Source organism: Hippopotamus amphibius, chromosome 1, assembly GCF_030028045.1.
Source record: "Hippopotamus amphibius kiboko isolate mHipAmp2 chromosome 1, mHipAmp2.hap2, whole genome shotgun sequence".
NCBI lineage: Eukaryota > Metazoa > Chordata > Mammalia > Artiodactyla > Hippopotamidae > Hippopotamus > Hippopotamus amphibius.
In genome coordinates, this window is record NC_080186.1 from 179,835,687 (window position 1) to 179,863,583 (window position 27,897).

A 27,897-nucleotide genomic window follows, 5' to 3' on the forward strand; every position below is an offset into this window, starting at 1 on the left:
CGGATTCTTAACCACTGAGCCACCTAGGAAGCCCTGTTGGGAGATTTTTAATCACAGTCTCAATTTCTGTACTTTTGATTGGTCTATTCATATTTTCTATTTCTTCCTGCTTCAGTCTTGGAAGATTGTATTTTTCTAAGAATTTATCCATTTCTTCCAGGTTATGCAATTTGTTGGCATGTAGTTGCTTGTAGTTGTCTCACATGATCTTTTGTATTTCTGCAGTGTCAGTTGTTAGTTCTTTTTCATTTCTAATTCTGTTGATTTGCATCTTCTCCCCTTTTTTCCTGGTGAGTTTGGCTAATGGTTTATTAATTTTATCTTCTCAAAGAACCAGCTTTCTGTTTCATTGATCTTTGCTATTGTTTCCTTCATTTCTTTTTCATTTATTTCTGCTCTGATCTTTATGATTTCTTTTCTTCTGCTCACTTTGGGGTTTTTTTGTTCTTCTTTCTCTAATTGTTTTAGGTGTAAGGTTAGGTTGTTTATTCGATAGTTTTCTTGTTTCTTGAGGTAGGACTGTATTGCTATAAACTTCCCTCTTAGAACTGCTTTTGCTGCGTCCCATAGGTATTGGGTTGTTGTGTTTTCATTGTCATTTGTTTCTAAGTATTTTTTGATTTCCTCTTTGATTTCTTTAGTGATTTCTTGGTTGTTTAATAGTGAATTGTTTAGCCTCTATGTGTGTGTATTTTTTACAGTTTTTTTCCTGTAATTGATATCTATAGTCTCATGGCATTGTGGTCAGAGAAGATGCTTGATATGATTTCAATTTTCTTGAATTTACCGAGGCTTGATTTGTGACCCAAGATGTGATCTATCCTGGAAAACGTTCCTTGTGCACTTGGGAAGAAAGTGTATTCTGTCATTTTTGGATGGAATGTCCTTTAAATATCAATTAAGTTGAGATGGTCTAATGTGTCCTTTAAAGCTTGTGTGTCCTTATTTATTTTCTGTTTGGATGTTCTGTCCATTGATGTAAGTGGGGTGTTATAGTTTCCTTCTATTATTGTATTACTGTCGATTTCTCCTTTTATGGCTGTTGGCATTTGCCTTATGTATTGAGGTGCTCCTGTATTGGGTGCATAGATATTTCCAATTGTTGTTTATTCTTCTTGGATAGATCTCTTGATCATTGTGTAGTGTCCTTCCTTGTCTCTTGTAATAGTCTTTACTTTAAAGTCACTTTGATATGAGTATTGCTCCTCCAGGTTTCTTTTGACTTCCATTTGCGTGGAATATCTTTTACCATCCCTTTACTTTCAGTCTGTAAGGGTCCCTTGGTCTGAAGTGGATTTCTTGCAGGCAGCATATGGAAGGGTCTTGTTTTCGTGTCCATTCAGCCAGCCTGTGTCTTTTGGTTAGAGCATTTAATCCATTTACATGTAGGTGATTATTGATATGTGTGTTCCTATAACCATTTTCTTAATTGTTTTGGGTTTGTTTTTGTAGGTCTTTCCCTTCTCTTGTGTTTCCTACTTAGAAAAGTTCCTTTAGCAATTGTTGTAAGGCTGGTTTGGTGGTGCTTGAATTCTCTTAACTTTTGCTTGTGTATAAAGGTTTTGATTTCTGCGTCGAATCTGAATGAGATTCTTGCTAGGCAGAGTATTCTTGGCTGTAGGTTTTTCTCTTTAAGGACTTTCAGTATATCCTGCCATTCCCTTCTGGCCTGCAGAGTTTCTGCAGAAAGATTAGCTGTTATCCTTATGGGTTTTCCCTTATATATTATTTGTTGCTTTTCTGTTGCTGCTTTTCATATTTTTTCTTTGTGTTTAATTTTCATTAGTTTGATTAATATGTGCCTTGGTGTATTTTTCCTTGGGTTTATTTTGTATGGGACTCTCTGTGCTTCTTGGACTTGATTTTATTTCCTTTCCCATGTTGGGGAAGTTTTCCACTATAACCTCTTCAAATATATTCTCAGACCCTTTCTTTTTTTCTTCTTCTGGGATGCCTATGATTCAAATGTTGGTGCGCTTAATGTTGTCACCAAGGTCTCTGAGACTGTCTTCCATTCTTTTTATTCTTTTTTCTCTTTCCTGCGCTGTGGCAGTTATTTCCCCCATTCTGTCTTCCAACTCACTTATTCGTTCTTCTGCCTCAGTTATACTGCTGTTTATACCATCTAAAATATTTTTAATATTGGTTATTTTGTTGTCCATTACTGTTTGTTTGCTCTTTAGTTCTTCTGGGTCCTTATTAACTGTTTCTTGTATTTTCTGTATTTTGTTATTGAGATTTTGGATCAACTTTACTGTGATTACTCTGAATTCTTTTTCAGGCAATTTTCCTATTTCCTCTTCATTTATTTGGTCTTGTGGGTTTTTTTTTCTGCTCCTTTGCCTGAAAGGTGTTTCTTTGTTTTCCCATTTTGTCTAATTTATAGGATTTGCTGTCTCCTTTCCCTATGCTGCCTAGTACTAATTCCTTCTATTTCTGCCCTCTGCTCCCTGGGGTGGGGTTCATCCAGTGTCTTGAGTAGGCTTCCTGGTGGGAGGTCTGCTGTCTGCTTTCCAGTGTGTGGCTCTGTGTCTTTTCTCTCTGATGAGCAGGGCTGTGTCTGGAGGTGTGTTTTAGGGTATCTGTGAGGTTAATATGGCTTTAGGTAGTCTGTGTGCTGATGAGTGGGTTTGTGTTCCTGTCTTGTTTATAGTTTGGTGTGAGGTGTCCAGCACTGGCTGTTTCACACAGTCGGATGAAGCCGAGTCTTAGACTCTGATACCGGGCTCCGTGAGAGTTCTCTGCAGTTCATCTTCCCTGTGTCTGAGGACTCCCTAGTAGTCTAGCATCCTGGATTCAGTGCTCCCTCCCCAGAGCCTCCTACTTGACTTCTGATGGAGTAGTCCAGATTTCAGAGGTTGCTTGTCCTGGCAATAAAGGGGTTTAAAGAAGACTGTCCAAGTCGCAGACTAATAGCAGAGTGTTGAGTCAAACAAATACTAAGTCAAGGAAACACATTCATGTATAAGACACACAAATACTGAATCCAATAGAACATAAGGCACTAGAAGGGCCTGACAGAAGAACCCGAGTATGCCATCAGACAATTAAAGAGAAACCAACAGAAATTCAAAACCAAAAAAAAATAAATAAAAAAATAAAAAAAACCCCACACAAACACAAATCCAGGGAGATTTTGAAGGCTAGGATCAAATGTAATAAAGAGTGAGAGTACCACCAGACAGACTGAAGATTCTCAGAACGAAATCAGACAGTTATACTTAGAACTAAGATAAAGACAAAACCTAATAATAAAAACCAAAGCAGTGGACTTCCTAGGTGGCGCAGTGGTAAAGAATCCGCCTGCCAATGCAGGGGACACTGGTTCAAGCCCTGCCCTGGGAAGATTCCACATGCCACGGAGCAACTAAGCCTGTGTGCCAGAACTGTTGAGCTTGTGCTCTAGAGCCCATGAGCCACAACTGCTGAGCCCATGTGCCGCGACTGTTGAAGCCCACGTGCCTAGGGCCTGTGCTCCATAACAAGAGAAGCCACTACAATGAGGAGCCCATGCACCACAATGAAGAGTAGCCCCCACTCTCAGCAACTAGAGAAAGGTCGTGTGCAGCAACGAAGACCCAGCACAGCCAATAAATAAATTAAATAAAAACAAAAAACAAAAAAAGCAGTGTGTCATCTGGAGAATAAAGCAAGGAAAGAGAGCAGACCGATAATATTGCTTATAAGTATATTAAGATAAAATAAACTAAAGAAGGATAGAAGACAGGGCAACAGAAGAGTGTAGTGTGACTGGAAATATGAAAAGAAAAAGAAAAGAGAGAAAAAAATAGAAATGTATAAAAGATAGAGAAGGAAAGAGGGTAGAAGAGATAAAGTTAGCACTACAAAAAACTTAGAAATAGAAATACCTAAAAAGTCTAAAAATAAAAGTAGAAGGAAATATAGAATAAAAGTATAAAAAAGTATGTTATAATACATGTAGATCCCTTAGCACTAAGATTGTAATTAATTTAAAAAAAAAAAAACAACCACGCAAACACATATCCAGGGAAATTTTGAAAGCTAGGATCAAATGTAATACAGAGCGAGAGTACAATGAGACAGAGTGAAGATTCCTAAAAGAAAATCAGACAATTATAATCAGAACTAAGATAAAGAACATACCTAATAATAAAAACCAAAGCAGTGTGTCATCTGGAGAATAAAGCAAGGAAACAGAGCCGAATGATAATATTGGTTATAAGTATATTAAGATAAAAGAAACTAAAAAACGATAGAAGACAGGGCAACAGAAGAGCGTAGTGTGACTGGAAATAGGAAAAGAAAAATAATGAAATAGAAATGTATAAAGGATAGAGATGAAAAGAAGGTAGGAGAGATACAGTCAGTACTACAAAAAACTTAGCTAGAAATAGAATTATATAAAAAGACTAAAAATAAAAATAGAATAAAAATATTATAAAGAAATATATGTTGTAAAACATAGATCCCTTAGGACTAAGATTGTAATTAATAAAATAAAATTTAAAAAAAACAAAAAAACAATAGAACTGACCCTAGAATGGACCAGATCAATAGAATTAATAATAATGTTTCTGTTTCCTTGGGGTCTCAGCTGTAAGTGTCCTTCTACACACCTTGGATTTTTTGTATTACTCTGCGACTAGCAGAGCTTCCTTTGTTCATCTGTAAGTGCCAGTGTGTGGGGAAAGGGAGGGTACAATAGTGGCTCCTTCCCCTGGGAGTGCGTGAGCAGTGACGCCCTGCCTGGGTCACAGTGGCTCAGGCTTAGAGAGTGACTCCAACTGCGGCTCCTCCCCCCTGCTATGACTCCGCCGGGGCACCCTGCCTGGGTCACCCTGCCTGGGTCACAGCAGCTCAGTCAGCTATGGTGGTGCCTGTTGCAGAGGGACGCCAGTGGCTCAGGTATAAACAGAATGTCTCCAGAGCTGGGCCACTCTGCGAACTTTTGGCTCTTGGCTGCAGGCACTCTAGGCCAGCCCCGCCCGGGGGCCTTTGTTATCCCTGAGTGCACTAGCCAGGCCCACGGGGGTCCTTCCTTTGTCCCTTGCAGGCGCTGAGAGAGAAGCTACACCTGCCGCTCTTCCCCTCTGCTTGTGAGTCAGCAGTATTGTGCCGCTGCCATGGCTGCCCAGCTTTCTGTGGTAGGCACTCTCTGCTGCGGATTTCTTCCCTCCTGTCCCCTCAGTCCATCTCCCCACTGCCAACAATGTTTCTCACCCTGAATCAGTTCTCCGGTTCCCACGTTCCAGCTCCCAGACCTCCTGTTCAGTTGTGAACCAGTGTCTCAGTCCGGACACACTGAGCTGTGGTGCAGACCCTCTCTGTGTTTCTCACTCTTTCCTGTCTGCCACAGCTCAGCCGCTTCAACCCTCTTTGAACAGTCCCAAATGCCTCCCTTGTGACCCAGGGAAATTCCCCATTGGAGAAGGGGTTCCCCCGTCAGATAAGGGATATTTCCCCGAATTCGGCAATCTCCCATCTGTTTCAGATCCCCCTGCCCCAGGGTGTGGGACCCATCCCTTTCCTTTCTTCTCCTCCTCTTTCTCCTTTTTTTTTCCCCTGTCCTACCCAGTTATATCGGGATCTTTGCAGTCCTTTCTGCTGTCCGAAGTCATTTGCTGGTGTTCAGCTGGTTCTCTGTGGGAGTTATTGCATCTTTTGGTGTATTCCTGGTGCATCTGTGGAGAGGGAGGCATTCCACGTCCTTCTACTTTGCTGCTATCTTTCTTCTCAAAAGCCAAATCTCTGGAGGAAGAGCCGAGACGGTGCCTGCTCTGTGGGACTCCGTGGGCTGGAATGGGCTTCAGCTACAACCACCCGAAGAAGTGTGACTGGAAGGCACACGTGGGCCAGGAGTGATCAATTTTTAAAAACCACTTTAAAGCTTTCTAAATGTTTGATTTATTTTCCCCAAGAAAAGTAAGAGCATTATTATTACCCTCTGATATGTGGAAGTTTTCTTCAAAAAACATCAAAGCACATTAATTTTTTAAGTATGTTTACATTTGCCCCAAATTAATAATTCATAGTTCTCTTAATGCTTATGTAGCTAGAGGATATAGTCTGAAATAGTCTAGTCTAAAATTTGTCTTTCACTTTTTTTTAAAAATATGTAATGTATTTTATTCTTCCAGTTTTATTGAGATATAATTAACATACAGCACTGTGTGAGTTTAGGATGTACAACATAATGATTTGACTTACATACACCGTGGAATGATTACCACAATAAGTTTATTGAACATCCATCATCTCATTTAGATAAAAATAAAAGAAAAAGAAAAAAATTTTTCCTTGTGATGAGAACTCTTAGGATTTACCTTATTTATTTAATTTTTTAGGCCACTCTCTGCGGCTTGTAGAATTTCAGTTCCCCAACCAGGGATTGAACCCGGCCCATGGTGGTGAAAGTGCTGGATCCTAACCACTAGACCAGCAGGGAACTCCCAGGATTTACTTGATTAACAGCTTTCATATACAATATACAGCAGTGTTAATTACGTTATGACATCCCTAGTACTTATTTATCTTGTAACTAGAAGTTTGTACCTTTTGACCTCCTTCATCCAATTCTCCCTCTCACCACTCCTTGCCTCTGGTAACCACAAATATGATCTTTTTCCTTAAATTTGTTTCTTGAAGTATATTTGATGTTCAGCATTATGTTAATTCCTGGTGTACAACATAAAGACTTGATACTTCTGTACATTAGAAAATGCTCACCACATAAGTCTAGTTACCACTGTCATTATACAAAGATATTACATAATTATTCACTGTATTCCTCATACTGTACATTTCATATGGGTACCACATTTATTTTGTAACTGGAAGTTTGTACCTCTTTATTTCCCTCACCTTTTTCACTTATCCTCATACCCGCTTCCTCTCTGGCAGCAACCTGTTTGTTCTCTGTATCTAAATAAATTTGGCATTATTTTAAAAGATTTCACAGGTTACAAAGTGCCTTTTTACATGTACATTTTTATTTACGTAAAACAACTTTGTGATTTACATAGTTATTCTCTTTCATATGTTGTTAAGGTCAGGTGAATATTAGAGGCAGAGCTGCTTTAACGTTCATGTTTTTATTTCTGCATCACATAATAATGAATTATACTGAAATGAACAGTATGACTGTCTTTGTTTTCCTATTGCATATAATACATACTTCCAGTGAGGTGTTCTTTTATCTTCTTTTAATCATAGATTCTTTTCCTTTTCCTTTGTCCATGTTCTATTTTTAATTATTTTGAGATGGGCAGTTTTAATTATTGTCTTTCTTAGGGTCCACCTTTTACCTCCTGAATCCCTTACCTGCCTGTGGTCAGCTTCTCATTTCTCTTGGTGGCTCTTCACATTTCAATCAGAAAGGCAAATTTGAAGGTATTATTGATAGGATTTTTTTTTTTTCTCTGCTGAGTTTTTAGTTTGCTTGTTTCTTGTTTTTCTTCCACTGGAAGTCTAGTGGAAAGGTTGTAGGGAAAAAGGGAGCAGTGAAGTGAAGTAAGTAGAAGTGTTCCAAGATTATTCAGGGAAGAAAATGGAAAGGTACGGAATGAGTCTTCTGACCTTGCAAAGGGTTAGAGAGATTGACCTGATAGAAATGTGTCTGATCTCACAGGTGTGACCTGTAGGAACTGAGCAAACATACCAGTGACTATACACTTCAAGAGGAGAGAGTCTGCAGTTTAAGTCCAAGCAAATTTCCAAAGAACAGCAACCAGAAAAATTAAATAGAATCAGAGTTTCTATACTATATTGTCTAAAATGGCCAGTTTTTAACCAAAGCTTACTAGACATGCAGAGAAACAGGAAAGTGTGACTCACATACAGGGAACAACAGCAAATAGAAACTGTCTTTGAGTCGATCCAGAGTTTGGATTTAGTAGAAAAATACTTCAAAGTTATAATAGGTTCAAACAATTAAAGGAAAGAAATATAATGATTGTGACTCAATAGAGACACTCAATATAGAGATATAAATTATTTTTAAAAAGCTATAGGAGCAGGAGCAGCAGCGGCCTCCCCCTCCCCCTATCCCACAGTCACCTCCCCGTCCCCAGGGGCAGGGGTGGGGGAGGTGGCAGCGACGGAAGCAGCTGGACTAAACAGGTCACCTGCAGGTATTTCATGCATGGGGTTTGTAAGGAAGGAGATAACTGTCGCTGCTCGCATGACCTCTGACAGTCCATATGGTGTAGTGTGCAAGTATTTTCAGTGAGAGCACTTTATTTACGGAGACTGCTGCAGATATGAACATAGCAAGCCATTGAAGCAGGAAGAAGCAACTGCTACAGATCTAACTGCAAAACCATCCCTTGCTGCTTCCTCAAGTCTCTCATCAGTAGTTGGACCGATTGTTGAAATGAATATGGGTGAAGCCGAGTCAAGAAATTCAAACTTTGCAACTGTAGGAGCAGGTTCAGAAGACTGGATGAACGCCACTGAGTTTGTTCTTGGGCAGCCCTACTGTGGCCTTACTGCCCCTTCCTCCACTGAAGCACCCCTGCAGGGCTCAGTGACCAAGGAAGAATCCAAGAAGGAGCAAACTGCAGTGGAAACAGAGAAGCAGCTCTGCCCCTACGCTGCAGTGGGAGAGTGCCAGTGTGGGGGGAACTGTGTGTATCTCCACGGAGACTCGTGTGATATGTGTGGGCTGCAGGTGCTCCACCCAATGGATGCTGCCCAGAGATCACAGCACATAAAACCTTGCATCGAGGCCCATGAGAAGGACATGGAGCTCTCGTTCGTGGTGCAGCACAGCAAGGACATGGTGTGTGGGATCTGCATGGGTGTGGTCTACGAGAAGGCCAACCCCAGTGAGCGCCGCTTTGGGATCTTCTCCAACTGCAACCACACCTACTGTCTCAAGTGTATTCGCAAGTGGAGGAGTGCCAAGCAATTTGAGAGCAAGATCATAAAGTCCTGCCCCAAATGCTGGATCACATCTAACTTTGTCATTCCAAGTGAGTACTGGGTGGAGGAGAAAGAAGAGAAGCAGAAGCTTATTCAGAAATACAAGGAGGCGATGAGCAACATGGGGTGCAGGTATTTTGATGAAGGACGTGGGAGCTGCCCATTTGGAGGGAACTGTTTTTACAAGCATGCTTACCCTGATGGCCATAGAGAGGAGCCACGGAGACAGAAAGTGGGAACATCAAGCAGAAACCAGGCCCAACGAAGGAACCACTTCTGGGAGCTCATGGAGGAATGAGAGAACGGCAACCCCTTTGACGACGACGAAGAAGAGGTTGTCACCTTTGAGCTGGGCAAGATGTTGCTTATGCTTTTGGCTGCAGGTGGGGATGACTACCTGACAGACTCTGAAGATGAGTGGGACTTGTTTCATGATGAGCTGGAAGATTTTTATGACTTGGGTCTATAGCAGCTTTGTGGGGCATGTGAACTGGTTTGCTGAGCCTCAGAGAGCCTCTGTCCCTGGTGGTGGTGGCAGTGCCTGTGGTTCTCTCCTAGGCAGGCCTCTCAGCTCCAAGTGCTGTCGTAATAATTTTTACCCAGGACCTGTCTTCTCAATCCCTCACCTTTCCTCGAGGAGTATGTTGTTTTCTCTGTTTAAAAAAGTTACAAAAATAAATCTTAAAGTTAAAAAAAAAAAGGCTATGCTGACTGTCAGTGTAGGTTCATTGTTTGTAACAGATGTACCACTCTGATGGGGGATATTAATAATGGGGAGGATATACATGTGTTGGGGCAGGGAGTATATAGAAAATCTCAGTACCTTTCCGTCATTTTGCTGTGACTCTTAGACTGTTCAAAAAAAAGTCTTAAGAGAGATCTGTATGATCTACTTGTATATGGCAGGTAAATTTTTTAAAAAATTGTGTTAGCATGTGCATGACATAATATTTATTATTTTAACCATTTATAAGTGTACATTCAGTGGCATTAAATCCATTTATAATGTTATGTAACCATCACTACTATCTATACCCAAAACTTTTCATTATCTCCAGTATAAACTCTGTACCCATTTAATATCTTCTCATCCCCTCCTCCCCCCAGCCCCTGTTAACCTCTATTCTACTTTCTGTTTCTATGAATTTAGCTATTCTAGATACTTTGTATAATCATACAATATTTGTCCTCTGTCATTTCACTGAGAATAATGCTTTCAAGGTGCATCCATGCTATAGCATATATCAAAATTTCATTTTTATGGCTGAATTGTATGTATATGCCATCTTAATTTATCTGTTATCCATTCTTTAGTTGATGGACACTTGGTTTGTTTCTACTTTTTGGCTATTGTGAATAGTGTTGCCATGAACATTGGTATACAATATCTATTCTATTTCCTGCTTTTAATTCTTTTGGATATATACCTAGGAGTGGAATTGCTGGGTCATATGGTGGTTCTGTGTTTAACTTTTTGAGGAATTGCCGAAGTATTTTCCATAGTAGCTGCAACTATTTTACATTCCCACCAGCAATGCACAAGAGTTCCAATTTCCACCAAATTGAAGGTACACAGTTACCTGAGTAGTTAACAAACAAAGCATATATATCACCCTTAATGTACCTGAAATTGAATCTTTAACGCAAACTCTCAAAGGAAGAAATCTCTGAAAAAATGCAGCAATTACCATTGTTCTAGCAAAACATGGATTCTTTTTTATATTTTTATTGAGGTATAATTGACATATAACCTTATATTAGTTTCAGGTGTACAACATAATGATTTGATATTTATATACAATGCAAAATGATCACCACAATAAGTCTAGTTAACGTCTGTCACCTTACATAGTTACAGAAAGTTTTCTTTCTTGTGATAACTTTTAAGATCGACTCTCTTAGCAGCTTTCAAATATGCAATTTATTTTATCACTGAAAGTTTGTACCTTTTGATCCCCTTTATCCATTTTTACCACTCCCCAACAAATAATGAATTCTTTGAGAGGAGAATCTAATGTAATATGTACATGTGTTACAGTGGCAATGATGACATTATTTTCTTTTGGAGTATAGAAGTTGGAATTTGGCTACTGATTGATTTAATTTTAAGTTAAAAATAATTTTAGACTTAAAAGTTGTGAAAATAGTACAGAGAGTTCCTGTATACCTTATTGTTTTGTTGATAGTTTCCCTTGCTGTGCCAAAACTTTGTAGATTGATGTAGTCCCTTCGTTTATTCTGTTTTTGTTTCCCTGGCCTGAGGAAACGTATCCAAAAACAGTGCTAAAACTAATGTCAAAGCATACAGCCTATTTTTCCTTCTAGGAGTTTTATGATTTCAGGTCTTACATTTAAGTCTTTAATCCATTTTGAGTTCATTTTTGTATATAGTGTGAGAAAGTAGTTCATTTTGATTCTTTTCCGTGTAGCTGTTCAGGTTTCTCAACATTATTATTGAAGAGGCTGTCTTTGCCCAATTGTATCTTATTGTCTTCTTGTCATAGATTAATTGACCATATAAATGTTGGTTTATTTCTGGACTTTCTATCCTGTTCCATTGATGTATATGTCTGTTTTTGTGCCAGCACTATACTGTTTTGATGACTGTAGCTTTGTAGTGTACTTTGAAATCAGGGACTGTGATACCTCTAGCATTGTTCTTTTTTCTTAAGATTGTTTTTACTATTTAGGGTCTTTTGTGCTGCTATAAAAATTTTAGATTATTTGTTATAGTTCTGTGAAAAATGTCATTGGTATTTTGATAGGGATTACATTAACTCTGTAGATTACCTTGGATAGTATGGTCATTTTAACAGTAATAATTCTTCCAGCCTGTGACCATGGTATATCTTTCCATTGTTTGTGTCATCTTCAGTTTCTTTCATCAGTGTCTTATAGTTTTCAGTGTATGGGTCTTTCACCACCTTGGTTAAATTTGTTCCTAGGTATTTTATTCTTTTTGATGCAATTGTAAATGGCATTTTTTTTTTCTAATAGTTCATTGGTAGTGTATAGAAAAAACAGGTTTCTTTACATTAATTTTGTATCCTGCAGCATTACTGAATTTGTTTATTAGTTCTCATAGTCTTTTTGGTGGTTTCTTTAGGATTTTCTGTATATAGTATCAATGTCATCTGAAAACAGTGACAATTTTTCTTCTTCCTTTCCAATTTGGGTGCCTTTTATTCTTATTGTCTGATTGCTGTGACTAGGACTTTCAGTACTGTTTTGAATAAAAGTGGTGGGAGTGAGCATCCTTGTCTTGTTACTGACATTAGAGAAAATACTTTTTATCACTGAGTATGATATTGGCTGTAGGTGTTTCATATATGGTCTTTACTATGTTGAGATATGTTCCCTGCATGTCCACTTTATTGAGAATTTTTTTATCATAAATTGATGTTGAATTTTGTCAGAAGCTTTTTCTGGATCTATTGAGATGATAATATGATTTTTATTCTTAAAGTTACTGTGGTCTGTCATAGTGATTGCTTTGTGGATATTGAACCATCTTTGTATCCCTGAGATAAGTCCTTGACCATGGTGTATGTTCTTTTTAATGTATAGTCAAATTTGATTGGTTAGTATTTTGTTGAGGATTTTTGCATTTAGGTTCATCAGTAATATTGGCCTGTAATTTTTTTCTTGTTGTGTCTTTGTCTGGTTGTGGTATCAGGGTGAAGCTGGCCTCATAGAATAAGTTTGGAATCATTCCTTTTTCTTCAGGTTTTTGGAATAATTCGAGAAGCATAGGTGTTAACTCTTCTTTAACTGTTTGGTAGAATTTACCTGTGAAGCTGTTTGGTCCTTGGCTTTTGTTTGTGAAAATTTTTTAAATTACTGAGTCTATTTTGTTGCTGTTAATTAGTCTACTGATATTTTCTGTTTCTTCATGATTCAGTCTTGAGAGATTGTATATTTCTAGGAATTTTTCCGTTTCTTCTAGGTTGTCCATTTTATTGGTGTATATAGTATGATATTGGTGTGCATAGTGATCTCTTATGATTCTTTGTATTCTGTAGTGTTGGTTGTTACTTCTCTTTCATTTCTGATTTTTTTTGGGGGGAGGGAGGAGCACACAGTGCAGTTTGCAGGATTTTCCCCGACCAGGAATTGAACCTGGGCCACTGCAGTGGAATCCCAGAATCCTAACCACTAGGCAACCAAGGGAAATCCCTGATATTATTTATTTGGGTCCACTTGTTATTTTTTGATAAGTCTGATGAGTGTGGCTAAAGGTTTATCAATTTTATTTATCTTTTCAAAGAACCAGTTTTAGTTTCATTGATCTTTTCTAATTTTTTTCTTTTAAAGTTTTTATTTCATTTACAGTTGACCCTTGAACAACACAGGGGTTAGGGGTGCCAACCCTTTGCACAGTCGAAAATCTGCATATAACTGTACAGTTGGCCCTCCTTATCCATGGTTCTGCATTTGTGGATTCAACTAATTACAGGTCTTATAGTACTGTAATACAAATTTATTGAAAAAAATCTGCATACAAGGAGAGCCATGCAGTTTAAACTCATGCTGTTCAAAGATCAACTGTATTTTTTTTTTTTTTTTCTTATTTGGAAATCTAATTTTTTTTAAAATTTATTTATTATTTTCTGGAGGGTACACCAAGTTCAATCATCTGTTTTTATACACATATCCCCATATTCCCTCCCTCCATCAACTCCCCCCCCACCCTCCCTCGAGTAGATCAACTGTATTTTTAATCCGATCTTTATTATTTTTCTTCTACTAACTTTGGGGTTTTTTTTGTTGTTCTTTTTCTGCTTCCTTTAGATGTAAAGTTAGATTGATTGTTTGAGATTTTTCTTGTTCCCTGAGGTAGGCTTGTATTGCTGTAAACCTTCCTTTTAAAACTTGTTTTGCTGCTTCCCATAGATTTTGGATTGTTGTGTTTCCATTTTCATACATCTCCAGATATTTTTTGATTTTCTATTTGATTTCTTCAATGACACATTGGTAGCATATTGTTAAGTGTCCATGTGTTTGTGTTTCTTGCAATTTTTTTTAATCATACTTGATTTTTATTCTTATACCTTTATGGCTAGAAAAGATGCTTGATGTGGTTTCAGTCTTCTTAATTTGTAGAGACTTCTTTTGTAGCCTAGCATGTGATTTATCCTGGAGAATATTCCATATGCACTTGAAAACACTGTGTTCTACTGCCTTTTTTTTTTTTTAAGAACTTTTATTGAGATACAGTTAACATGCAATAAACTGCATATCTTTAGAGTGTAAAATTTGGTATTTTTTTTCTTATTAGTAATGTATATATGGCAATCCCAATCTCCCAATTCGTCCCCTCCCCCCCCCCCATATTCTGCTGCTTTTGAATGGAATGTTCTTTCTTTGACCTTTCTTTGACTTTGATCTTTTGCTTCTTCCTTGTCTCTTTCAGACTCTTAGGTTTATTTATCACCAAATATTTTAATTTTAGTTCTAGGCCTTCTGGGACCTAGGGCAGCTGTACAGAGTTATGTGTTAAGACTTTTCATTGACATTAAATGCTTATATGGAGTCAACAGAATGCATTGACTAAGGGCAAACAGTTTGGAATTAGACAGAACTGGGTTCTAGCCCCAGCTCTGTATTCTCTTGAGAAAGTTATATTACCTCTCTGAGCCTTGGTTTCTTCATTTGGTAAATTAGGACAGTAATACTACCTTTCTTTGACAGGTTTTGTAAGAATTAAATGAAGGTAAAGTATTTAACATAGTGCCTGTAGCATAAAAGTGTACAATTGTTGTTAAATTCTTCCTCTTTCCCTTTTCTCCTTGTTCTCATCTCCTGTCTTTTTCTATTCCCTCCTCTTCCTTCTCATTTCTTCCTTCCTCTCTTTTTCTCCCCCCTCCCTCTTTTTTTTTCTCCTTCATGAATTATCATTATTATTATTTATGAAACCGGTTTATTTTACAGTTAGTCAAAACTGTTTGGGTAGTTTTTCTAGATTCAGAGATTAAGAGCAAGTAAATAACTTTGCATGTGTTAATGTTGCAGGTCACCATATATAAATTGCCTCATTATGGAGAGTTTGTAATCCTAGGGCATTTAGAAGTACTTACTTTCCAGCTACAAATAAATATTCCATTGATGAAAAATACTTTTTTTAGTGGTATTAAAATTGGCTTATTCATAGCATTATTGTGTTCTTTTGTGTAGTAAAGTAACACTATCTTAAACCTTATATTTCTCTCATATCAAAGAAAAATCTCAATTCTCTCTTGCTCTTTTGAAGAAATGGACCTTTATATAAATTTAGGAGGAGTATTTCCTTAATAAATCAGTTATTCAAAATCTGTATTTTAAAATATAGACAGCTTTTAGGCAAGGGAATGAAGAAGAAAGAATAAAGAGTATGAAAATGTTTCCTAGTAACATGGTCCCTTCATTCTATGTTGTTCTTTGTAAAATATCTCTACTGAGGTATCGCTGGTCCTTGGGACAACTTAACCTTTGACTCCTTGCTTGTCAGGATGGCCATTCATGCTGTTCCCTTTAGTTGGCCAATGGCTAAGGAGCATAGAATTCTGCTACACATGGACCTGGAGGTTTACTTTGATGAATCATATGGGTAGTCGTTGTTCATTCAATCATTATTAATTCAATATCCAGTGAAGGCATGGCTTGGGTCATAGAAAAGTAATTAAGAAATTGATTGCTCTAGAATTCATAGTGAATTGAGTGTGAGAGAAAACATGTCTGTGTAATAAATATTTAAGGCAAATCATGAAAGTATAAAGTAAGAGTTTACAGGGCAAAGAGTGATTTACTTAACTTACTATTAAGAAAGATGTTTATCTTTTTCTATTTGTTTTATTTCTATATAAGAAAGCAAAGTAAATAATAAGATAACTGACTATAGATGATTACTTTATGATAAGATTCTCAGTTGATCTGTCACTTTGTCATTGCAGCTCCTGTGGGGGCTTTATATAGATGCTGTATATAGTCATCTCTCTGGACACAAGGCTTTTGTTTTCCAACCATCTGGCTCCTCTGAAGGCTTCTTTAATTATAATAACACTAAAGTTTTTCTTAGTTATAGATCTTGTAGTAGGAACAAGCTTATCTCTAGGCCAGTGATCTCTAAATTATTTTGAATACATACCTCAGTTGGATAAAAAATACTTAGGATGTAATTCTAATAGGTGTACATATTTATGTATGATAATATACATTTATCACATACTAATGTATGACTTGCCTCATAAAACATACAAAAACATAGATAAAAGGGAAGAGATAATGGTGAAATAAACTATTTAAAAATGTCTTGCTAATTGTGATGGAGTCCTATTCTTATTTAGTATTTTTGAGACGTAATATATACTTATAGTAAGTTTTATGGTAGTAAGTTACTGATAGTAAGATGTGATTTCACAGTTCAAATAATCTTTATAATTTCTACTTTTTAAAGTTATTGTCATATCTGATTAGATTTATTGACTCTGATGAAGAATTTTGAAGTAGCAGTAAGAAACATCGCTGCCATGTGTTTGTTGTTTGTTTGTAATTGTGTAATTAGAATTTCTTCAATATAGACTCTTTGTGGGTATATATAGTTTCTTTGTGGGTGCTGTTGTTAACACTTCATGTTATGAAACTCCTTTTTTATTAGGATACTGCATATCCTGACATATTACCATGTGATATACCATCCCACAGAGGGAGTGTTATTCTATATACTAAATATTTGTAATGCTTAATTATAAATAGAAGCAATAATATTGGTATTATCTTTTTTCACCCCATTGGGATATTTTACTTAATTCACTTTGGAGACCACTGCTCTAGGCCTGCCTAGGTCAGTATGTCTCATCTAAAGATATTTATTCTCTTTAGAGAGTTACTTCTTCTCCTATAGCAGTGATCTTTTTTTCTAAGCCTATTATTCCCCTACTTCTGAAGGCATTTATAAAATAATGTAGTGATTAAAAACAGTTTTGAGGGGTTATGAGAATATCATTTTTTTTTTACAGTTGAAGCAAAGAGACATGGTTGAAGTTGCATCTTTATGAGATGAAATTTTATTGTAATATTAAGAATGAAAAGCTGTTTCTTATTTCATTGATTATATTGGATATAATTTCAGAAATGTAAAACCTAGAGTTTATTTTACAGATTATTTAAGTTTATTTTTTTTAAAGCTCTTTATTGGAATATATTTGCTTTACACCATTGTGCAAGTTTTTGCTGTACACCAAAGTGAATCAGCTGTATTTATATATATATCCCCATATCCCCTCCCACCCTCCCTATCCCAGCCCTCTAAGTCATCACCTATCATCCAGTTGATCTCTCTATGTTACGCAGCAGCTTCCCACTAGCTATCTATTTTACATTTGGTAGTGCATATATGTCGATGCTACTCTCTCAAAATGACAGTAGAGGGCACTGTGGCATTTAGTTTTTCAAAGTCTTAAAATTAGAAAATTATTGTCATTTTTATGTGTAATGCAGTGTATGTATTCAACTGATCTATTGAAAAGTGATGAAACTCTTTGTTCTTTGCTTTTTTACTCTATGGTGAAGATTTTTGTTGAGTGTTGGGAAATTTGAGGTGCATTATCTTTCTGGGTTCTACATTTGCTTTCATTTAGTGGGTAAAAGAATTTCTTTTTAAAATAGTGATTCTTGTAAATCTATTCACTAATCTTTAAAGTTTGCCTCTGTGAAATTTTCTTGATTAAAATTAGTAGTATGAGAAAAATAGCTTTCAGTGAATATTATGTTAGAAATTTAATTAAACTTTCAAATATTAATTAAACTTTTGGAAGATGTTTCTGTAGGTGTTTAGCATCTCTAGTCATATATCACATATGATTTTATTTGCCTGCAGGCTGTCAAAGATAGCACACCCAGAGTGACAGATTACCCCTGTGTTACAGCATTCACTTCAGAAGCCAGTCAGTCCTAGTGTGACAGGAAGCCTACATATTTATTCTTGCTATCTTATTGAGAAAAGAAGAAAAAGCTTATTACATAAAACTTCTTTAGGGAAATTTTTTGAAAATTCCATTTGTATGTTAAGAATATAATTAACATCAATTAGGTTGTATAGATTTTAAAGAAGATAAACCCCAGTGATAGAAAACAGTGTTTATAATGCATTTGCAATGTGTTGTAAATGTAGAAGGGGGAAAAATCTCAGCTCTTACTTTGGTCATTCTAAGTTAGTTGAAACATAGTCATAAATGATTATATTTTTATTACATTTGCCTGTGATTCAGTAGTTAATTCCCTAGAACTTCCTTGGTGCCTTATTACCACTTCTATGAAGAAGGAAATTGAAAACCTCTGACACAGTGAAGATCACATAGCAAGACAATATTGTTAGTGACAAATCTTAATAGTTATTCCCCAAACCTATATCCAGTTTACCAGTTGATACTTATACAGATATTAATTTTTCTTCCTTAGGTGTATATAAATTCTAGAAGTAGTTTGATTTTTATGTAAGATGAATGTTCATTATTTATAGATAATGATAAATAATAAATAGTAAGTTTTGGTATGTGGTTATCTGATATATTTTTTTCCTGTCATCGTAGTAGTTCATAGGAAGCAAGGAACTTTTAAAAAATTCTTTCTGGCACAGTGAGAACATATACGTTCTATGAGGGCAGGAATCTTTTTCTGTTTTATTGCTCCAGGTGCCTAATGTCTGACACAGGTACATATACAGTAAATATTTGAATAAAAATTTGTTGAATTTATACATTATGTAATCCATTATCAACTTGAAATATTTAAACCTTCAAGGATTAAGTTGAACTTAGATTTTTTTGTTCTTTGGAAAAAGATTTTATTTTTATTTAAAATTTTTACTTATTATTTTGTTCAGTTTTTTAAAACTAAAAAATACAAAACAGTTCATCCATTTCTCCCCCCCCTACCTGCTGCTTCTGGCAATCACCAATCTTTTCTCTCTATCTGACTTTACATTTTTTTTGTTTTGTTTTGTAATGTTGTTGTTGTTTTTTAAAGATTCCACATATAGGAGAGATCATACAGTATTAATCTTTCTCTGACTTATTTCATTTAGCATAATGCCCTTGAGGTCCATCCATGTTGTCACAAATCGTAGAAATTCATTCTTTTTTTATGGCTGAATAATATTCCATTGCATATATATCACAATTTATTTATCCGTTTATCCACTGATGGACACTTTGGTTGTTTCCATATCTTGGCTATTATAAATAATTCTGGATTGAACATGGCAATGCAGATATCTTTTTGATTTCATATTTTCATTTTCTTTAGATAAATATCCAGAAGGGGAATTGCTGGATCATATAGTAGTTCTATTTTTAATTTTTTGAGGAATCTCCATACTGTTTTCCATAGAGCTGTAGCAATTTACATTCCCACCAGCGGCATAGGAGGGTTCCCTTTTCTCCACACCTTCTCCAGCATTTATTTCTATTCTCTTTGACAGTAGCCATTCTAACAGGTGTGAGGTGATATCTCATTGTGGTTTTCGTTTGCATTTCCCTGATGATTAATGATGTAGAGCATCTTTTCATGTACCTGTTGGCCATCTGTATGTCTTCTTTAGAAAAATGTAGGTTCAGATCTTATGCCCATTTTTCAGTTGGATTGTTTGTTTTTTTAACTTTTGAGTTGGGTGAGTTCTTTATATACCCTTATGAGATATATAATTTGCAAATATTTTCTCCTAGTCTGTCAGTTGTCATTTCTTGCTGGTAGTTTCTGTTGGTGTGCAGAAGCTTTTTGTTTGATGTAGTCCCACTTGTTTATTTCTGCTTTTGTTCTTGCTTTTGGTGTTAGATTAAAAACATCATTACCAAGACCTAAGTCAAGGCGCTTTCTGCCTCTATTTTCTTCTAGAAATTTTATGGTTTCCAGCCTTATACTTAAGTTTTTAATCCATTTTGAGTTGATTTTTGTGTATGGTGTAAGATAGTAGTCCAGTTTCATTCATTTGTATGTCCAACTTTCCTAACACCATTTAGAAGAGTCTGTCCTTTCCCCATTGTATATTCTTGGCTCCTTTGTTGTTAATTAATTGTCCATATATGCATGGGTATACTTCTAGGTTCTGTGTTCTGTTGCATTGATCTTTGTTTGTTTTTATGTCAGTATAATACTGTTTGAATACTAGTGCTTTGTTAGTATAGTTTGAAATCAAGGCGCATGATGCTTGACTTGTCTTTCTCAAGATTGCTTTGGCTATTTGGTTTAATGTTTGCATACAAATTTTAGGAATTTTTGTCCTATTCTTGTGAAAAATGTCATTGGAATTTTGATAGGAATTGCACTGAATCTGTAGATTGCTTTGGGTAGTATGGACATTTAAAAACATTAATTCTTCCGATCCACAAGTATGAAATATCTTTTCATTTATTTGTGTGTTATTCACTTTCTTTCATTAATGTCCTGTAGTTTTCAATATACAGGCCTTTCACCTCCTTGGTTAAGTTTATTCCTAGGTATTTTATTCTTTTGGAAAAAGATTTTAAATTGAAGATAGCAATTACTCTGCACTTATTCACTAGTTTGGTAAGAGATGGTTTAACATTTTTTTTATTTTAAATTTATTTATTTATGGCTGTGCTGGGTCTTTGTTGCTGCAGGCGGGCGTTCTCTAGTTGCAGCGAGTGGGGGCTACTCTTTGTTGTGATGCATGGGCTTTTCATTGGGGTGACTTGTTTCAGAGCACGGGCTCTAGGTGCACAGGCTCCAGTAGTTGTATAGCACGTGGGCTCAGTAGTTGTGGCTTGCGGGCTCTAGAGCGCAGGCTCAGTAGTGGTGGCTCATGGGCTTAGCTGCTCCGTGGCATGTGGAATCTTCCTGGCACAGGGATTGAACCCGTGTCCCCTGCATTGGCAGGCGGATTCTTAACCACTGCGCCACCTAGGAAGTCCTGGGTTTTTTTTAAGTAAATATTTTCTTCAGTAAATATTTTTGCCTCCTATGTGGTATTGCTTACCAGAAAGATCACAAATGATAACAGAGGAAGATCTGAGGGAATCCCTGGTGGTCCAGTGGTTATGACTTGGTGCTTTCACTGCCGGGGCCCAGGTTTGATCCCTGGTTGGGGAGCTAAGATCCGTCAAGCTGCTCGTCATGGCCAAAACAAAATAAAACAACAAAAATGTCAAAGGAAGATCTGAGACTCTGTATTTCATTTATAATACAAACTAATTGCTTTTGTACTAGGGAGGAAGTGAAGGAGAGATCAGTATTTGATATGTAAGAAAATGAAGGGATAGAATAAGAAATTGTGCAGGAGGAGAAAGGCATTTCAAGGTCAAGGTAAGAGGGAATGCAAAGGTATTCCCTCAGTATTCAACAGTATTTATTGATAGCTTACTATGCTAGGTGCTGGGATATAAAAATGAAGAAAGTAGGTCAAGTCTTTGCTCTTAGGAAACCCACCTTAACATGATGTCAAATAGTGGTAAAATGTCTCTCTTTTTTTTTTAATTAATTAATTTATTTTATTGACTGTGTTGGGTCTTTGTTGGTGTGCGCGGGCTTTCTTTAGTTGCGATGAGCGGGGGCTACTCTTCGTTGTGTGCAGGCTTCTCATTGCTGTGCTTCTCTTGTTGTGGAGCATGGGCTCTAGGCACGTGGGCTTCAGTAGTTGCAGCACATGGGCTCAATAGTTGTGGCTCATGGGCTCTAAAGTTGCAGGCGCATGGGCTTAGTTGCTCCGCAGCATGTGGGATCTTCCTGGAGCAGGGATCGAAGCCGTATCCCCTGCATTGGCAGGCAGATTCTTAACCACTGTGCCACCTAGGAAGCCCCTAAAATGCCTTTCTTACTAACTAGGTTGAACATTCTTTTTCATTGCATTTTTATTTTTTTAATAACAGCTTTGTTAAGATATGATTCATAGACCACGGCATTTATCCTATTAAAGTGTATGATTTAGAGGTTTTTGTTGTTGTTGTTGTATAGCAAAGTTGTGCAAACACCACCAGTATTACAATGATTTTAGCGGATTATCTTCGAGTGTCTCTTTTTTAGCATCTTTCTCTTAAGCTGCCTTCTTCTATTGGTATTGCATCCTGCCTATTAAGCTCCACTAATTATCAGCTGATCATTTTATCATTTAAATACAGTGCCCTGGAGAATAAATTGCTCAGCAGTCTGAACCAGTTAAATTCGGGGAGGGGTAGTTTTTGAGGTCACTCTTTGAGGATTGTTCTGACTGCGGGTGTGCTCTTCTCAGCTGTCTCTTATCCTGGTTCTTTCTTTTTTATTTATTGGCTGCATTGGGTCCTCCTTGCTGCGCGGGCTTTCTCTAGTTGCAGTGAGCGGGGGCTACTCTTTGTTGTGGTGTGTGGGCTTCTCAGTGTGGTGGCTTCTCTTGTTTCAGAGCACAGGCTCTAGGCACATGGGCTTCAGTGGTTGTGGCACATGGGCTCAGTAGTTGTGACTTGCGGGCTCTAGAGCATGGGCTCAGTAGTTGTGGCGCTTGGGCTTAGTTGCTCCACAGCATGTGGGATCTTCCCGGACCAGGGCTGGAACCTATGTCCCTTGCATTGGCAGGTGGGTTCTTAACCACTGTGCCACCAGGGAAGCCCTATCCTGGTTCTTTCTGATAAACTACCTGGCCTGTGATTTTAGCTTGTTGCTCTTAATTAAGAAGAGTTATTGTTTTTGAGAGCACCCTTAGGCTTGAACTTCTCACACTCCATTTCATATAAAGTCAGTTACTTTGGGGAGAGCTTCAGAGCTGTCTTTTTTTATAGTCTGCCTCTCCTCCAGGGCAGATTCTCTGAGCCACTGTTCTGGGCACAGGACTGGGCAGTAGCCTCTGACTTGCTACTTCTGGTGTAGAACTTCTGTCCTACCAGTGAACTGGGATGAGAACAATGGGGGACCCAGCATTTTCAGCGTACTGAACTATGGTAAAGCTTGTGGTTTTTAAGTGGAGGAAGAGAGCCTCTGCTCTGTTGGCCACACTCATCAGGAATTTATTTTCTTCAATTTGGAGTTGGAGGGGATTAGAAATGCTGATGGTCTACTTTTTTCTGTGACATATGGTAAGTGTTGATTGAAAGCTGAAAGGAAGCTCCGTTCTCTTGGCCACACTTACCTAGAGTGGAGTTTCTGTCAACCTGAATTGGGCCAAGGTAGTAAATGGGTCATAGCTCAAATGCCACAAACTATCCCAATACCAAGTTTTCATAGATTTTCTTAAATAATGTTTCTCCAATTGAATATGCCCTTAGGACAATTTCTAGAGACTTTAAATGGTAGTTTTTAAAAATTATATTTGTCAGTTTTGTTTGTTTCAGTGGAGAGTGGGTCTCTGAAGCAACTTTCCCTGTTATCCTGCAAGTGGAGCTCTCCAAACTGCTTAATTTAAAATTTTCCTGAAGATCAAACATGTCTTTCCAGTAAAGAAATTACTATCCCAGGTAACTTTTTCTCCCCCCATGAGCAGAGGTTTTGGTCAGACGTGAAATCCAGAGTTATCAATAGCTAGAGCAGTTCTTTGCACTATCCTAACTGTCATACTAAGGACTTTTATAATTACTATGTATGTCATGAGCTAAAGCTGTTAAGTGTTTATTTAACCTAGTTTTCTGCTACCCACAGAAATCTACAGTTTTCGGTGAGTTTATTTACCTAATTGGATTTTGCAGTTCTTTGGCCCTGTTGATATGTAGATGCTTCCTGCATAGGACTTAAGAAATTTTTTGCATTTTTTCATATTCTTAGAATCATATAGTTTATAAATATGCAAGTTGATATTCCAACTAAATTCTGATTTTTATAAAAAGGTTTCATCTGATCTTAAATTACATTTTATAAAAGACTTTTACTGACATCTGATCATGCATTGCAGTCATATGCAGAGTGTCATATAAAAAAATCACAAACTTAGGGACTTACCTGGCGGTCCAGTGATTAAGACTTCACCTTCGAATGCAGGGGGTGTGGGTTTGATCCCTCGTCAGGGAGCTAAGATCCCACATGCCTCAGGGGCCAAGGGACCAGAACATAAAACAGAAGCAATGTTGTAACAAATTCAATAAAGACTTTAAAGAAGTGGTCCACATCAAAAAAAATCTTTAAAAAAATCAGAAACTTAAACTTTTAGAATTCAAATGTATCTCATCCTCTTCCTCCTTCTGTTGAATGGAAAATCCTTTCTAATTGCAACACTTGATCTGTTTGTTGTATACCTAGTTCCATCATTCACTGCTCCTGTGTTTACTTATGTTTACTCTTCTTGGGACCACTGAAAGATTGTCCATTCCTATAAATCTGCTCACATTCCTGAGAGGGAATCCATTGTAGGACTGAGTAGTCACACAATCATTTCAGACATCACTGAAAAGCAAGTATATTGATTTTTTTTTTTTTTTTTGGTTCATTATCTACTCTGGGTTCAGTAATGGAGAGGGGAAGTGGGGTCATGTTGTACAATACATTTCTACCTCTGCTTAAGATATTATCTAGATAATTTCTTCAGCAAGAGCAAAGGTTTGACAGTTTCTTGCAGAATGAGGTGGTGGATGTAATTGAACCAGTTTGCTCACACTCTGTGTTTTATTAATATAAGTATTTCTTACCTAAGGCTGTAACTCAACATAAGTAAAACTGAGGAAACAGTTGATAGCAATCAATTTTCTAGTAGTAAGTATGCTGTTGGGAATTCTTTTTAATATAACATTCACTTGTATAGTATTGTAAGGGTGTGTAACATCTGCCTATAATAGTGATCTGTTGTGGAAATTTACTTCCATCATATACTGTATCTGGCTATTTGAAGAATTTCATATTATAAACATATATTAAATAGGATATACTGGTAGACTATCCATGTGTATTTCTTCAATACCTTTGGAAGGACACAATAAGAAACTAATTGCTGGTTGCCCTTAGGGAAGAGAATGCACCAGGCTGGAGGACTGAGATGGGAAGTATACCCTTTTATTCCATCTGAATTTTGTAATAAGTGTTACTGAAACAAAGCAGTAAAAAGTTAAGTAAAACAGAAACAACAAAGTACACAATAACAAAAGGGAAAATAAATGGATATGACAGAGTCTCAGTGAATATAATTCTAGCCAAATATACTTTGGTGGCCCCTGTTGGGTTTCTTCTCACAATTGGTAAGCTCTCCATGTTGAGTGATGGCTAAGTTTGATTAGAGCTCTCTTCTAGGTAGTAATTATATTCTAATATTTTGTTATCATTTTGTTCCCTCTAACTTCAGATGATTTAGCTCAGTTGCCAGGTTTCTCTTTGACATGAGATCTGTTCTTGATTTGGAATGCAAATTATTAGAAGTGTTGCTTCATGACTCAAAAGACCATGGTGGTGACTTATGAGTTATTCTTCCATTGAAGATAATTAAGGCAAAATTTTTTGAGGTACTCTGAGCTATATGGATGGTAAAACATTGACTTGAGTCTTTTTTCAAATTCTCATGCTGAAAATATGATTGATTAAATTCACTCTTGGTATCATTTTAAAAGAATGCAGCTTTAGCAAATCTGTATAATGAACTGGGATTATGTTCAAATTTTAGGTTACTGTTATATAATTTTATTTTGAACATACAGGTTTTCATTTTTTTTTTTTTCTGTCCTTTAGCCGGCCTCAGAAAGTGTGTTTGTGTCCATTTCTGCCAGTGCATCCTCTACACATCTCTACCCACTTGTACATAATTCAGCATCCCGCAGAGGTGAGTAAGATGTTGTAAAGTACACAGTTTCACACAGAATATTAGTACACAAGAGGAAGCATACAGATGAACATACTCATCCCTTTCAGCTCTTCTGCATTTTTGAAAACAAATTGATAAATGCTTTCTCTTTGGGAAAAAAGTTTCTTTTATATATTATATGATAATATAGTGTCATATGCTTTATAGACAGATAAATGTTATTTCATAAAAACTGTGTTATTGAATAGTATATAGAAATTTGGAACTCCAGCAATTTTGTATGGAGGAAAAAAAGATTTTGTGAGTAGAGAGGTAAGAAATTATTGCTTCTTAAATTTTGATCATAGCTTGTATCCTTTGATGTCTTTTCTTGTTAAGGTAGAGGTAACTCTCAGCAGTGTAGTGTTATAAAATGAATGTGTAAAATAAATTTTTTACTTCTTTAAATGAATAGAACAAATATGTATATTTTACATGTATTATATAAAAGTAAAAAATATTAAAATGTGTATATATGTTATATAGAAGGACTTTTTAGTTAATAATTTCATATATTGGTGAGAATTATGCATATGGGAGTGTGTATGTGTGTTACTAACTCTTGATTAACTGCAGTAATGAAGAGAGGAGGGAAAGAGATCATAGATAACCAGAAATTATCATCAATACCAAACTAGTTTGATGCATGGTACAAAAATAGGTTCAGTGTAAATCAAAGTTAAAACTTTTCCAGGCTTTTGAAGGAGGAATAATTTTTTTCTTAAATTTCTGAAGTATATACCACTTGAAGACTTTAGCGAAGACATTAAAGGATATTAATCTGTCACTTTCCTTTTCCAAATGATGAAACAATTATTCTTTTATTGCAAATTGTTAAATATTTCATTTGTTGGGCAACTTTTTTTTTCAGTGTTAACAACATGCTTTTGTCAGGATTGTGACACTTTGATCACTAGCATTATTTTACTGCATTTAAACTTACAACATGGTGCAGTTCAAATTTACATAAGATGATAGCTTACTGGCCATAACAGTTGTGACTAAAACTTGATCTTTGATGATGAGTGCTGTTTTCATTTTGCAGTATACATAGTATGGGACCACTTCATTGTTGTATGGTTCCAAACGTAAGATGTTTAATGTAGGTGTTTTAAACTGTAGGTGTTTTCATTGATTTGTGGCAATTTTAATGTTTTCATAACTCTTATTATTTTTTCTTCATTCTTCTCTTCTCCTTACCCCTCCCCCTCTCCTCCCTCTCTCCCTCCTTCTCTTCCTTCTTTCCTTCCTTCCTTCATGGTTAATTCACAGTTTAGATGATCCAACCATAATTGTGTGTGCTACAGATGTATTTTATATATGTACAAGTACATCCATATTGTTTTTCCTTGTCACCCAAAGAACTTTACAGTCTTAATGTAACTCAGCCATACTGGACTACCTTGTGCTTAATCTCGGCATATACTGTTTTCAATAAAAGAATAGGCCAGTTTGATGACTTCCCCTAAAAAGTGATTGAAAACAATTTGAATAGACTCTAGGAGGGGACTTTGAGAAAAGAAGATGATGGAGTGGATGAAATGGAGATGATATGATGGAGCATTTTAAAGAGTAGATGTATGCACGTACAAAATTACTTAAGAATAAAAACAAAACAGTTATCTTAAGAATAACAAAGAACTTTAAAAGAAAGAAATGTTCTGTTAAATTGCATGACCTTTTGTGAACAATGTATATATAGCCATTGATGTAAATACTGTTTATTGATTTAACTAAAAATATTAGAATATGTAAGGGTAAGGAGTGATGTAAGGAAGCTAAATTTTCATTATGAGAGGCTGTAGTTATAGAATGCTATAGTTAAGAGTAAGGCTCAGGAGTTTAAATCCTTAACAGCTCTGTATACTCTGTAACCCTGGGCAAGATAATTAACCTCTCTGTGCTTCAGTTTTATCATTAGTGAAATGGACATCATGAAAAACATACTTTGTTACTGGTTTGTGGTGAATAGGAAGTGAATAATATATAAAATGCACTTAGAATTATGTATGTTAAAGTTAGCTATCATGATGATAATAAATGGTAGTTTGTAGGTAATATCTACAATCGATAAGAAATAGCAAGACATATATAGAAATACAGATATAACTACTGGAAGAAATAGCTAGAAGAGATAAAGTGATTGTCTCTAGGAAGTAGTATTGGGGAGTGTATCTGGGAACATTACAAATCTTTTGGCACTATTTAATTTGACTGTTATACATTTGTCACTTTGACAAAAGTTTGGAAAGTGAATTAATTATGTGTGAAAGTCTCAA

General features: G+C 36.4%; 1 protein-coding gene and 1 pseudogene across 1 annotated transcript in view; both read left to right on the plus strand.

Moving 5' to 3' along the window:
• Positions 1–27,897, plus strand: part of DTWD2 (DTW domain containing 2) — a 101,434-nt gene that overhangs the window by 8,608 nt on the left and 64,929 nt on the right. The window contains exon 2 of the mRNA XM_057736952.1: positions 25,507–25,597. Coding sequence (XP_057592935.1) covers positions 25,507–25,597 — 91 coding nt within the window. The remainder of the gene's footprint in view (positions 1–25,506; positions 25,598–27,897) is intronic.
• On the plus strand, positions 8,104–9,373 carry LOC130854209 (E3 ubiquitin-protein ligase makorin-1-like; annotated as a pseudogene).